The sequence below is a fragment of the Musca vetustissima genome, unplaced genomic scaffold, assembly GCF_032173495.1.
Source record: "Musca vetustissima isolate MV318-11 ecotype Yass unplaced genomic scaffold, APGP_CSIRO_Mvet_v1 utg435087, whole genome shotgun sequence".
In the NCBI taxonomy this organism is placed as follows: Eukaryota; Metazoa; Arthropoda; class Insecta; order Diptera; family Muscidae; genus Musca; species Musca vetustissima.
In genome coordinates, this window is record NW_026874211.1 from 1 (window position 1) to 14,316 (window position 14,316).

Consider the following 14,316-nt stretch of genomic DNA (forward strand, 5'->3'; position numbering starts at 1 on the left):
GTATTTTTGTGAAACAAGTACATATCCCATTGATGATCCGAATTGGATGAAATTTGGTATAGGTCACTTATTTCGCCCAAGGACGAACCCTATTGAAATTGTGAAAAATCGGCCCATATTTATATATAGCTCCCATATATTTTCGTCCGATTAATGTAAATGATGCACCAAAGTCCCTATATATCTCTCTATTTGCACGAAATTGGGCAAAGCGTAATGAATGAGGTCTAGAATGATGTGTGTTAAGTTTCCTGAAAATCGGTTCTGATTTAGATATAGCGCCCACATATATTTTCCTCCGATTAAATGTAAATGAAGCACCAAAGTCCCTATAAATTTTCCGATTTGCACGAAATTTGGCACAATGTAACGAATTATGTCTAGAATGATGTGTGTTAAGTTTCCTGAAGATCGGTTCAGATCTAGATATAGCTCCCATATATTTTCCTCCTATTAAATGTAAATGGTGCACCAAAGTCCCTATATATTGTTCGATTTGCACGAAATTTGGAACAGCGTAATGAATTAGGCCTAGAATGATGTGTATTAAATTTCCTGAAGATCGGGTCAGATCTGGATATAGCTCCCATATATATTTTAGTCCGATTTAAGGTAAATGGAGTACCAAATTCCCTTAATTTCTTTCGGTTTGCACGAAATTTGGAACAGCGTAATGAATTAGGCCTAGAATGTGTGATGTGTGTTAAGTTTCCTGAAATCGGTTCAGATTTAGATATAGCTTCTATATCTGACCAATTTAAATTTAGTATCGGAAATGTTTATGGATCCAATTTCATTTTACTGGTCTTTTAAAAATGCGACGTCTGTTAGGATCCATCTGTTGAATATACCCAAAGTTGTGAAGGGTATCATATAGTCGGCCCCGTCCGACTTTACTACCTTCCTTTCTGTTGTTTTTTTTTTTTGTCTATAAAAAAATCGTAAGCCTACAGGACTGATTTTTTTCGATAGAAAAAAATCACTGGCCCTCAGGACTAATATTTTTCTATAGAAAAAAATTCGTAGGCCCACAGGACTGATTTTTTTCGATAGAAACAAATTCGCAGGCCCCCAGGACTGATTTTTTCTATAGAAAAAAATTCGCAGGCCCACAAGACTAATTTTTTTCTATAGAAAAAAATTCGCAGGCCCACAGGACTGATTTTTTTCTATAGAAAAAAAATCGCAGGCCAACAGGACTGATTTTTTTCTATAGAAAAAAATTCGCAGGCCCTCAGAACTAATTTTTTTTTGTAGAAAAAAAAATTCGCAGGCCCTCAGGACTGATTTTTTCCATAGTAAAAAATTCGCAGGCTCTCAGGACTGATTTTTTTCCATAGTAAAAAATTCGCAGGCCCCAAGGACTAATTTTTTTCTATAGAAAAATTCGCGAATTTTAAAATAAATTACTCTCAGAAGTGATTAAAAAGGGTATGTGTTTAGAAAAAACTATGCACATTTTTATAGAAAAATTATAGAAAAACCAGTAAGGAAAGTAGTAAAGTCGGACGGGGCCGACTATATGATACCCTTCACCACTATGGGTATATTAAACAGGACTATTAAGATGAAATTGGATGAAATAAAATATGTGATATTTATCTAAATGTGAATCTACCTAAATCTATCCATAAAGTATGTAAATCGACTTCAAACAAATATAAATAGGTCATCCGTTGGGCTATGTCTGTACTTCTACAAAACGCAACTACGTAATTCTATGCTCAATTTTGTAAGTTGTACAAAATTTGATTTCAATCTGACTAACATGAGGAGTTTGATGCCCAATTTACTTGAAATCGGGCGAAAATATATATGGAAGCTCTATCAAATATTAGGCGATTTCAAACAAACTTGTCACAGGTTAGGTTATACTAATTTCAGAAAGTTTTGTTCCTATCAGCCTATTGGTTCCTTGGTGCATCAATTACTTAAAATCAATCTATAATAAAAGGAAGCTCTATCTAAATCTGGACCGATTTTCACGAAACAAGACAGACATCACTCTAGGCTCAATTCAGTACGTTATGCCAAATTTCGTGCAAATCGAAGGATATATAGGGACTTTGGTGCACCATTTACCTAAAATCGGGCGAAACTATATATGGGAGCTATATCTAAATCAGGACAGATTTTCACGAAACTTGGCAGACATCATTCTAGGCTCAATTCAGTACGTTATGCCAAATGTCGTGCAAATCGAAAGATATATAGGGACTTTGGTGCATCATTTACATGAAATCGGACGAAACTATATATGGAAGCTATATCTAAATCTGGACCGATTTTCTCGGAACTTGGAAGACATCACTCTACGCTTAATTCAGAACGATTTCGTGCAAATCGAAAGATATATAGGGACTTTGGGGCACCATTTAAATGAAATCGGACGAAACTATATATGGGAGGTATATCTAAATCTGAACCGATTTTATCAAAACTTTGCAGACATTACTCTAGGCTCAATTCAGTACGTTATGCCAAATTTCGTGCAAATCGAAAGATATATAGGGACTTTGGGGCACCATTTAAATGAAATCGGACGAAACTATATATGGGAGGTATATCTAAATCTGAACCGATTTTATCAAAACTTGGCAGACATCATTCTAGGCTCAATTCAGTACGTTATGCCAAATTTCGTGCAAATCGAAAGATATATAGGGACTTTGGCGCACCATTTACATGAAATCGGACGAAAGTATATATGGGAGCTATATAGAAATCTGGACCGATTTTCTTGAAACTTGGCAGACATCACTCTAGGCTCACTTCAGTACGTTATGCCAAATTTCGTGCAAATCGAAGGATATATAGGGACTTTGGTGCACCATTTACCTAAAATCGGGAGAAACTATATATGGAAGCTATATCTAAATCACGACCGATTTTCACGAAACTTGGCAGACATCATTCTAGGCTCAATTCAGTACGTTATGCCAAATTTCGTGCAAATCGAAAGATATATAGGGACTTTGGGGCACCATTTACATGAAATCGGACGAAACTATATATGGGAGCTATATCTAAATCTGAACCGATTTTCTCGAAACTTGGCAGACATCACTCTAGGCTTAATTCATTACGTTATGCCAAATTTCGTGCAAATCGAAAGATATATAGGGACTTTGGGGCACAATTTACATGAAATCGGACGAAACTATATATGGGAGCTATATCTAAATCTGAACCGATTTTCTCGAAACTTGGCAGACATCACTCTAGGCTTAATTCATTACGTTATGCCAAATTTCGTGCAAATCGAATGATATATAGGGACTTTGGTGCACCATTTACATGAAATCGGACGAAACTATATATGGGAGCTATATCTAAATCTGGACCGATTTTCACGAAACTTGGCAGACATCATTCTAGACCTAAATGATTAGGCTGTACCAAGTTTCGTGCAAATCGAAAGATATATAGGGACCGTTTACATTAAATCGGTTAAATATATATATGGGAGCTATATCTAAATCTGAACCGATTTTTCCCAATTTCAATAGGGTTCGTCCTTGGGCCAAATAAGTGACTTGTGCCAAATTTCATCCAATTCGGATCATAAATGCGACCTGTACTTTGTTTACAATTTAACATGGACAGACAGACGGACAGACGGACAGACGGACGGACGGACGGACGGACATGCATAAATCGACTCAGAAAGTGATTCTATGCATATTCTCAAAAGGAACCATGGGTCTATCTCGATTATTTTTGCCTGTTACAAACATATGCACAAAGACATAATACCCTGTACCACAGTGTGGTGAAGGGTATAAAAATTATAGAAATTAAAAAACTCAAAAACAAATTTATAGAAATTAATAAAATCAGGGCCTGCGATTTTTTTCCTAGCAAAAACATTTGAGAGCCTGCAACTAATTTTTTTCTATAGAAAAAAGCGCAGGATCTCAGGACTGATTTTTTTAATTTCTATAAATTTGTTTCTATAAAATTTTTTTCTATAAAAATTTACAAGTTTTTCTAAACACATACCCTTTTCAATCCCTTCTGAGAGTAATTTATTTTAAAATTCACAAATAATTATCCTTCACCTGAATTTCATTTGATTATTTGTTACCTTTTTTTGTTCTTATATTTCCATAGAAAGTGAAAAATAACAACCTGCCATCCTCAGCTTACACTCCATTAACGAGGGAAAAGCGAACCTCGACGACAACGATGTAGAGCACCTGTACTTAATTGCTGAAAAATTGCAATTTATGCAAAAAGAAGAAATGAACATCCACCTGCATTGTAAATCAAAACCAAATGTTCTGGTGTTGTAAAATAACACCCAGCAATCCTTGATGAAGGAGGAGGTCAGGCAGTAGTTGTTATATCCCCTCCCCATCCATTATTTTCGTACAAAATAAAATATAGTAGTTTCTTTTTAATGCAATGATTTATAGGTAAATGCAGTGATTCAGAATGAAGGGTTGATGAATGTATGTATGAACGATTTATTTTGAAGGAAGGCGGTTTCAAAAGTAATAAATCAGGGGAAATTAATGAAAAGTATAAGAGGGGTGGCTCGAATTAAGGGGGATCCATCCAACACAGACCTGTGCATATACATAAATGACTAATTGACCCTAAGTCATTTGACTTGAAGTAATTAAGTGCAAATTTGTAACGAGGGTTACCATTTCTGGGTGTAGTGATTGAGCGGACTCCCCCAATTCTCTCAATCAATTATTACGGTAAATGAATATTGAAATGTACATAGAAAAAACTGAGACCTGTGGGCTTGTGCATTTTTTTTCTATAGAAAAAAATTGAGATCTGTGTTCTTGTGCATTTTTTCTATAGAAAAAAATTGAGACCTGTGTTCTTGTGCATTTTTTTCTATAGAAAAAAATTGAGATTTGTGGTCTTGTGAAATTTTTTATAATCTCAATTCGATTTTCTCAAAACTCGGCACACGTCATTCCGGACCTAATTCAGTACTCTATACCAAATTTCGTGCAAATCCAAAGATATATACGAACTTTGGTGCCCCATTTACATTAAATCGGACGAAAATATATAGGGAGCTATATATTAATATATATTATATATCTGACCCGATTTTCTCGAAACTTGGCACACGTCATTCTAGACTCAATTCAGTACGCTATGCCAAATTTCGTGCAAATCCAAAGATATGTAGGGACTTTGGTGGACCATTTACCTTAAATCGGACGAAACTATATATGGGAGCTATATCTAAATCTGAACCGATTTTCTCGAAACTTGGCACACATCATTCTGGAAAAAAATCAGTACTCTCTGCCAAATTTTGTGCAAATCGAAAGATATATAGGGACTTTGGTGCACCATTTACATTAAATCGGACGAAAATATATATGGGAGCTATATCTAAATCTCAACCTATTGTCCCCAATTTCAATAGGGTTCGTCCGTGGGCCAAATAAATGAGCTGTGCAAAATTTCATCCAATTCGGATCATAAATGCGACCTGTACTTTGTTTACAATTTAACATGGACAGAAGGACGGACATATATAAATCGACTTAGAAAGTGATTCTATGCATATTCTCAAAAGGAATCATGTGCCGATCTCGTTTCCTTTTGCTTGTTACAAACATATGGTGAAGGGTATAAAAATTAGACCTGGGGTCTTATGAAACATTTTTAATTTTTGCATCGCATCTGCGTATATCTAGGCTGTGTTGATTTCTTATCGTATCCTTTCATCAATATTTAAGTCTTTATTGACAATAAACCACTCATGTTAAGTGTTCATCGAGAACTACTCACAAAATGGGATATTACATTTTCATTTTCATGTTAGTGGCAGTGGGTATTCAAATATTCATAAAAGGAATCACTTAAAGTTTGGCGAATGCCATTCATTCACCAAAATTTGAAATTCAATTCAAATCAAAGTAATGGAAAATGTTTTTGTTTGAAGCAAAAAAGAAAATTCCGTCAAGGCGTAAAATGAATTTGGTAACAAAGTCTTAACTTGAATTCAAAAGTTTTATAACTAAAATATTGTTAACGTTTTCGAAAAGAGGGGAAATACATTTTGTTAGTTGAAGCATTACAGAGGATTTTATCCAAATACCTGGCTCTTGTCGTTAAAAAGAAAGTTTTTGGGTAATAAAAAGGAAACATTTTTAAATGTATTCAAAGAGTAGAATTTTGAAATCAACATCTTAAATATCGGTAGTGTTGACGGTTTATTTGGGATACCATTTGTATTTTGTTTTTGTAAAAAAGTCAGGATGAATCCCAGCGGGGCAAACTATATTATACCCTCCACCACTTTGGATATATTTAACAGATGAATCCTAACAGACGTTGAATTATTAAAGGAGCTATATCTAGATCTGAACCGATTTTCACGAAACTTAACACACATAATTCTAGACTCAATTAATTACGCTGTGCCAAATTTCGTTCAAACCGAAAGATATATAGGGTGTTTGGTGGGCCATTTACATTAAATCGGATGAAAATATATATGGGAGCTATATCTAAATCTGCACCGATTTTCAGGAAACTTAACACACATCCTTCTAGACCTAATTCATTATGCTGTGTCAAATTTCGTGCAAACCGAAAGATATTAAGGGATATTACTACACCATTTACCTTAAATCGGACGAAAATATATGGGAGCTATATCTAAATTTGAACCGATTTACACGAAACTTAACACACATCATTCTAGACTGAAATGCATTACCCTGTGTCAAATTTCGTGCAAATCGAACGATATATAGGGCCTTTGGTGGACCATTTACATTAAATCGGACGAATATATATTTGTGAGCTATATCTAGATCTGAAACGATTTTCACGAAACTTAACACACATCATTCTATTCCTAATTCATTACGCTGTACCAAATTTCGTGCAAATCGAGTGATATATAGAGACTTTTGTGCACCATTTACATTAAATCGGACGAAAATATATATGGGAGCTATATCTAAATCTGAACAGATTTTCACGAAACATGGCAAACATCCTTCTTGACCTTATTCATTACGCTGTGTCAAATTTCGTGCAAATCGAAAGATATATAGTGACTTTGGTAGACCATTTACATTTAATCGGAGGAAAAAATATATGGGAGCTATATCTAGATCTGAACAGATTTTCACGAAACGTAACACACATCATTCTAGACTAAATTCATTACGCTGTGACAAATTCCGTGCAAACCGAAAGATATTAAGGGACTTTAGTACACAATTTACCTTTAATCGGACGAAAATATATATGGGAGCTATATCTAAATCTGAACCGATTTTCACGAAATTTAACACACATCATTCTTGACCTAATTCAGTACGCTATGCCAAATTTCGTGCAATTTGAAAGATATATAGGGTCTTTGGTGCAGCATTTAAATTTGTTAGGACGAAAATATATATGGGAGCTATATCTAAATCTGAACCGATTTTTCCCAATTTCAATAGGGTTCGACCTTGGGTCTAATAAGTGACCTATGCCAAATTTCATTCAAATCAGATCATAAATGCGACCTGTATTTTGTTCACAAAATACATGGACGGACGGACAGATGGACATGCGTAAATCGACTCAGAAAGAGATTCTATGCATATTTTCAAAACGAACCATGCGTATATCTCGTTTCCTTTTGCCTGTTACAAACATAAGCACAAAGACATAATCAGGGTATTATAGCTTTGTGCAGCCCCAAGAGTTTGTAACGCCGCAAAATATTGGTCCTAGACCCACCTTTAAGTATACCGATCGTCATATCTCGACTAGCTGAGTCGATCTAGACATGTGTGTCCGTCCGTCCGTCTGTCCATTATAATTTGTAAACACGGCCACAGTTATGGACCAATCTCCACGATATTTTGCATGTAGGATCGGTTCTGTCAATGAAGACTCCTATTGTTTTTGGAAAAATCGGTTAATATTTAGGGGATGAAATGGACCAAAAACATTATTTTTGTCGATTTTTTGGTCGCTCCAGAGGCCGCAATTATGGCCCATACACCGTGATTTTTTGCATGGAGAAGGGTATTGGGCCAAAGAATAAGCATGCCTGTTTTTATAAAGATCGGTCAATATTTAGCGGGTCAAATGGACCCTGACTTTTGTGTGAAAAATTACAAAAAATGTATTCTATAGCGTATAGATTTACCCCTGAAGGACCTATACCCGAGAAGTTGATAGTATATCCAAGAGGAGTGGTAGGTCTTTAAATTGATACCAACTATATTGTCGTATGTACTCGGAGTTACACGTAAATATTTACATTACCACCCTAGAGGGCGGAAATAAGCGCTGATCGCTTTGAAATGTTCCTTGAGGTTCTAGTTGTGGTCAAGGACAACGCCTATAATTTTCGGTGATGATCAGATAATAATTTTGGAATAAAGTGGTCCGAAAATTTCCTTTTTTAGATTCGATCTATAGGCTACAATTATAAGCCGAACATCACAATACAACCAATGGTGAAGGGAATATGGACAAGTAATTAGAAGGGTTGTACTGAATACTGCTGATTCGGAAAATATGTCAGTGTAAGGAAGAGGTGCTGTTGACCTCTAATCGGCCAAGAGGCTGCAACTATCACGAAATATTATCAAACCTCGGAATAAAAATCCGCAGAAAAATATATTTCTTTGGTAGTTGTGTAGGGTATCGTATGGTCGGCCCCGACCGACTATACTGCTCCGTTCACTGGTTTATGCATGTATTTAAATCCCCAGAAATATTCTGCCCTCCTCCCTCTTTCGTTTCCCAATTTTTACACAACACCACTTCGATGTATTTCCTCAAAACTTTCGATTTTCTTTTCGAAGAAAGTTTATTTGCTCCAACATCATTGCGTTTAACCACTTCCACAATTTTCCTGTTTTGATAGCTTTGACTTTGACATTATCCTGCTCTATTCTATATACCATTAAATACTCTGCTCTGTACTGCAATAAAAGTAGCAAGTTTTTAAAACGTGTGTATGTGTGTGTTTTATCTACAGTACAAAAGTTCAATGCAATTTCTAAAGTTTCTATCATATCGGATAAAAGAGGGCGGTAGATGTTCCTTTCAAATAAAACAAGAACCAGTTCACAACATCTGATATCTAAAGTCATCAGAGTAACTGAGGAAAAAAAAACAAAAAAAGTCATAGAGAAAAATATTAAAACTTTCTCAATGATTTATGTGTGCGGTTTGGAAAATATAAGCTACTTTGGAAATTTATCACATTTTTCATGTCTTTTCGTTTTTTGTTTTTATAGGAGTGCTGCGGGTGGTTTTTGTGGATTCGAATGCCAGCAACCACATGCATAATGTTCTGTTTGAATGAAAAGATAAAAATTGCATTACAAAATATTTTAAGAAAATTGAAAAGTTAGAAAAAATATTTTTATGATGTTCGAGAAGTTGACAAACAAACATTGTGGCTAATGACAAATGGCTAATGCATGTGGTAGGAAAGATTTAAGTTATCACAAACATTTAATGCTCTTATTGTAGAAAAAAATAACAGAGGCTCACAGGACTATTTTTTCTATAGAAAAAGATCTGAGGCACACATGATTCCTTTTTATCTATTGAAAAACAATTCAGAGGCCCACATTACTTCTTTTGCTATAAAAATCAGAGGCCCACGGGACAAACTCATAGGGCCACAGGACACCTTTTTCCGACAAAAAAAAATAAAGGCCCATATGACTCCTTTTCTCAACAGAAAAAAAAATCAGAGACCCACAGAACTCCTTTTTTCTATAGAAAAACAATTCAGATGTCCACATGACTCGTTTTTCTATAGAAACAATTGAGAGGCCCACAGGATTTCTTTTATTTTTTAGAAGAAATTTAGAGGCCCACGACTTCTTAGTTTTCTATAGAAGGACCTTTTTTATATAAAAAATTTAAAAGCCATCAAAACTTGTTTTTAGGGAAAAAATCGGAGGCCTACAAAATTTCTCTTTTTTATAGGAAAAATCATAGAACTCCTTTTTATAAAGAAAAATGTTCAGAGGCCCACAGGACTTCTTTGTTTCTATAGGAAAAATAATTATAGAACCACAGGACTCATTTTTTTATAAAAAGAAAATTAGAGGCCTACGAGACTTCTCCATTCTATAGAAACAAACAGGTCGCATTTATTTTCCGAATTGGATGAAATTTGGCACAGGTCACTTATTTGGCAAAATGACCCCTTTTGAAATTGGGAAAAATCGGTTCAAATTTAGATATAGCTCCCATATATATTTTCGTCCGATTTAAGATAAATGGTGCACCAAAGTCCCTAAATATCTTTCAAATTGCACGAAATTTGGCATAGCGTACTGAATTAGGTCAAGAATGATTTGTGTTAAATTTCCTGAAAATCGGTCCAGATTTAGATATAGCTCCCATATATATTTTCGTCCGATTTAATGTATATGGTGTACCAAAGTCTCTATATATCTTTCGATTTGCACGAAATTTGGCATAGCGTAATGAATTAAGCCTGGAATGATGTGTGTTAAGTTTCCTGAAAATCGGTTCAGATTTGGATATAGCTTTCATATATATTTTCGTCCGATTTAAGGTAAATGGTGTACCAAAGTCCCTATATATCTTTTGATTTGCACGAAATTTGGCACAGCGTAATAAATTAGGTCTAGAATGATGTGTGTCAAATTTCGTAGAAATCGGTTCAGATTTAGATATAGCTCCCATTTATATTTCCGTCCAATTTAAGGTAAATGGTGTACCATAGTCCCTTAATATCTTTCGATTTGCACGAAATTTGGCATAGCGTAATGAATTAAGCCTGGAATGGTATGTGCTAAGTTTCGTCAAAATCGGTTCAGATATATATATATATATAGCTCCCATATATATTTTCGTCCGATTTAAGGTAAATGGTGCACCAATGTCCCTAAACATCTTTCGATTTGCACGAAATTTGGCATAATGTACTGAATTAGGTGTAGAATGATGTCTTTTAAGTTTCCTGGGAATCGGTCCAGATTAATATATAGCTCACATATATATTTTCGTCCGATTTAATGTATATGGTGTACCAAAGCCCCTATATATCTTTCGATTTGCGCGAAATTTGGCATAGTGTACTGAATTAGGTCTAGAATGATGTGTGCCAAAATCGGTTCAGATTTAGATATAGCTCCTATAAATAGTTTCGTCCGATTTAAAGTAAATGGTGCATCAAAGTCCCAAAATATCTCTTAATTTGCACATTTGACACTGCGTACTGAATTAGGTCAAGAATGATGTGTGTTAAGTTTCGTGAAAATCGTTTTGGATTTAGATTTAGCTCCCATACATATTTTCGTCCGATTTAAGGAAAATGGTGTACCAAAGTCCCCAATTTATTTTTCGATTTGCACGAAATTTGGTATAATGTGCTGAATTAGGTCTAGAATAATGTGTGCCAAATTTCGAGAAAAGCGGTTCAGATTTAGATATAGCTCCCATATATAGTTTCGTCCGATTTAAGGTACGTCCGATTTAAGGTCCCTAAATATCTTTCAATTTGCACGAAATTTGGCATAGCGCACTGACTTAAGTCTAAAACGATGTGCGTTAAATTTCCTGAAAATCGGTTCAGATTTAAATATAGCTTCCATATATATTTTCGTCCGATTTTAGGTAAATAGTGTACCAAAGTCCCATATATCCTTCGATTTGCACGAAATTTGGCACATCATACTGAATTGAGTCGAGAATGATGTGTTTTAAATTTCGTGAAAATCTGTTCAGATTTCGACGTAGCTCCCACATATACATATATATTCGTCCGATTTTACATAAGTGGTGCACCAAACACCTAATGTTTGTCCGATTAACACAAAATTTTGCACAACGTATCAAATTGAGACTTCAATGATGTTATTGCATTTTATTGAAATTCATCAAGGGAACATTGACATGCAATTGTACGCATGCATGTGTAGAATATACCCAATGTGGTGAAGGGTATCATATAGTCGGCCCAGTCCGACTTTACTACTTTCCCTTCTGGTTTTCTTATAAAAAAAAATTAAGAGGTCCACAGGACTCATTTTTTTATTGAAAGCAATTCAGAAACCCAAAGGGGTTCAGAGGCCCTCATTACTCCTTTTTTCTATAGAAAAAATTGAGAGGCCCACAAGACTTCTTTGTTTTCTATAGAAAAAACCCAGAGGCCCATAGGAATCCTTTTTTGATACAGAAAAAAGGAGTCTGGTTATTTTATAAAAACTATCTTCAGGTTGCTTATTAAGACTCCATCTAGCCCATCCATAGACACTGCCTTTAGTTGTTCTACATAGACTCACTTCGGGTCGTATATAACCAATTCCCTTCAGCTCGTCTTTAGAGCAGGCTGTCAGGGACTCCCTTCAGCTCGTCTTTAGAGCAGCCTGTCAGGGACTCCCTTCAGCTCGTCTATAAAAGACTCTCTTCAGCTTGTCGATAGAGCCGCCCTTTAGCTCATCTAAAGAGACTTCCTACAGCTCGATTCTACCTCCAGTTCGTCTATAAAGACCCTTCATTGTCTTCATTGTCCATTTACAACGAAAAAATCCATTGCATCTATTACAAATCCATACTGCTTGCCTCCAGCTCCTTTTCGTACATCTCATATATATCCTCTAACATTTATGGCTTATGTAATACCAGTATTTAACTTCGACGTGACTCCATTCACCGTCATTCAATTGTGTAATAATGGAGCCGCTTTATATATTTTATAATACACTTACAAGAAGTTGTTACAATAAATTTTCTTTTCTTCCATTTTCTTAATGCCATTAACATATTTTCTGGTGTTTTTTTCGCTGTTTTTCTTCCAGACGAACAATTGCTGCAAACAAGACAAAGTGAGAAAGACGTGAAGTCAACACCAAAGTTCCAAAGAATAAAGAAGGAAAAGAGGAAGAAAAACGCATTCAAGTAATAAACCGTTCAACAACATAAGAGAATTAAACGAGGCCAATGAAAGTAAGCGATAGTCGAACTTACACATACAAGTATCGTAGGAGAAGCGGGTATTCATAAAACGTTATTAAAGTAGCACACACGAACGCACGCCCATACAGGCACAGATACAAGGATACTCAAAGCAACCTTTTGTCGACTCAATAAACAGCAGGTGCAAAAACAAATTGCAAACCAGGGAAGAAGCCCCAAAAAACGAAGAAGAAGGGTAGAAAGCACACAAAAAATAAGGCAATGCAAAATGTAATATTCCAAAGTGCAATCCATCACATTATGGATACTGAGAGTAATGACGATGAAGAAGATACGAATAATAAGAATTATGACGTTCATGATAATTATGTTAATCACATTGGCCAAGAAAATGTAAATTCCCCACTTTATACTCGAATGGCCAAATGTGGTAACAGCGCTGATGGTGATGATGAAGATGATGGCCAAGTCAAATGTAAACGAAGACGAAGTGATGATAATATTCCGAATAGCAAGTCAAGCAATAATAATTGCCATAATTTCAACAGAAGCATTCATCCAGCCACCGCCATGTCATCCCATTTATTACGTGCCATAACTACAACAGCAGCAGCGGCAGCATCACTTGTCACGGCAGCTGCCACCTCACCAACCACAGCAGAAAATATGTCCTCACCAACTTCCTTTGCAGAGGAAAGACTCAAATTCGTTTATGAAAATTCAGTACCAATGGCATCGGATGAGAACATCATTAATAATACCCTAATTTATGGTACATCCCTGTCAAGCATATCGGCAGCCACCTCCTATATGCTATTAAATGACTCATGGCTGAATGCATCATCACCATACCTATCATCATCGTCATCGTCGTCGTCCTCCTCCTCCTCTTTAGCCACTTCCATTGCACCTGCATTGTCCACCCTAAATGCGGAGGGTGTGAATGTCACCTCTGCTGCCAATTCCGATGATGATTGGTCCCACTTTAATGATCTCATTTTATCCTGGCAAGGTGTCTGCCTGATTGCCGTCTTTTGTGTCTTAATCGTGATCACCATTATTGGTAATACCTTGGTTATAATGGCCGTTATTACCACCAGACGCCTTAAAACCGTGACAAATTGTTTTGTTATGAGCCTGGCGGTTGCCGATTTCCTAGTGGGCATATTTGTAATGCCACCCGCAGTTGCTGTTCATTTGATAGGTAAGTTAAATTATACATACATAATACATACATTTTTAAGGATTAGGTCTGAACCTATTTTTAGCTCACCAACATGAGGGAAAAAACCAAAATCGATGTTTTAAATATTTTGACAAGATCATGGGGGTCCATGTAGAAATTATGAAGAAATTCTTTATGGTAGATCTCCAGTGAATCTTTCATAGACGAGCTGAAGGGATTCT

At 35.7% G+C, this 14,316-nt stretch overlaps 1 protein-coding gene across 1 annotated transcript; it reads left to right on the top strand.

Annotated features, from left to right (window-relative positions):
• Nucleotides 1-13,209: 13,209 nt before the first annotated feature.
• Nucleotides 13,210-14,113, top strand: LOC133331645 (5-hydroxytryptamine receptor 2A-like; the record flags this gene model as incomplete). The annotated part of the gene is made up of 1 exon (XM_061540029.1): nucleotides 13,210-14,113. A coding segment is annotated over exon 1 (904 nt), but the record flags the coding sequence as incomplete, so codon positions are not given.
• Between the last annotated feature and the right edge of the window lie 203 nt (nucleotides 14,114-14,316).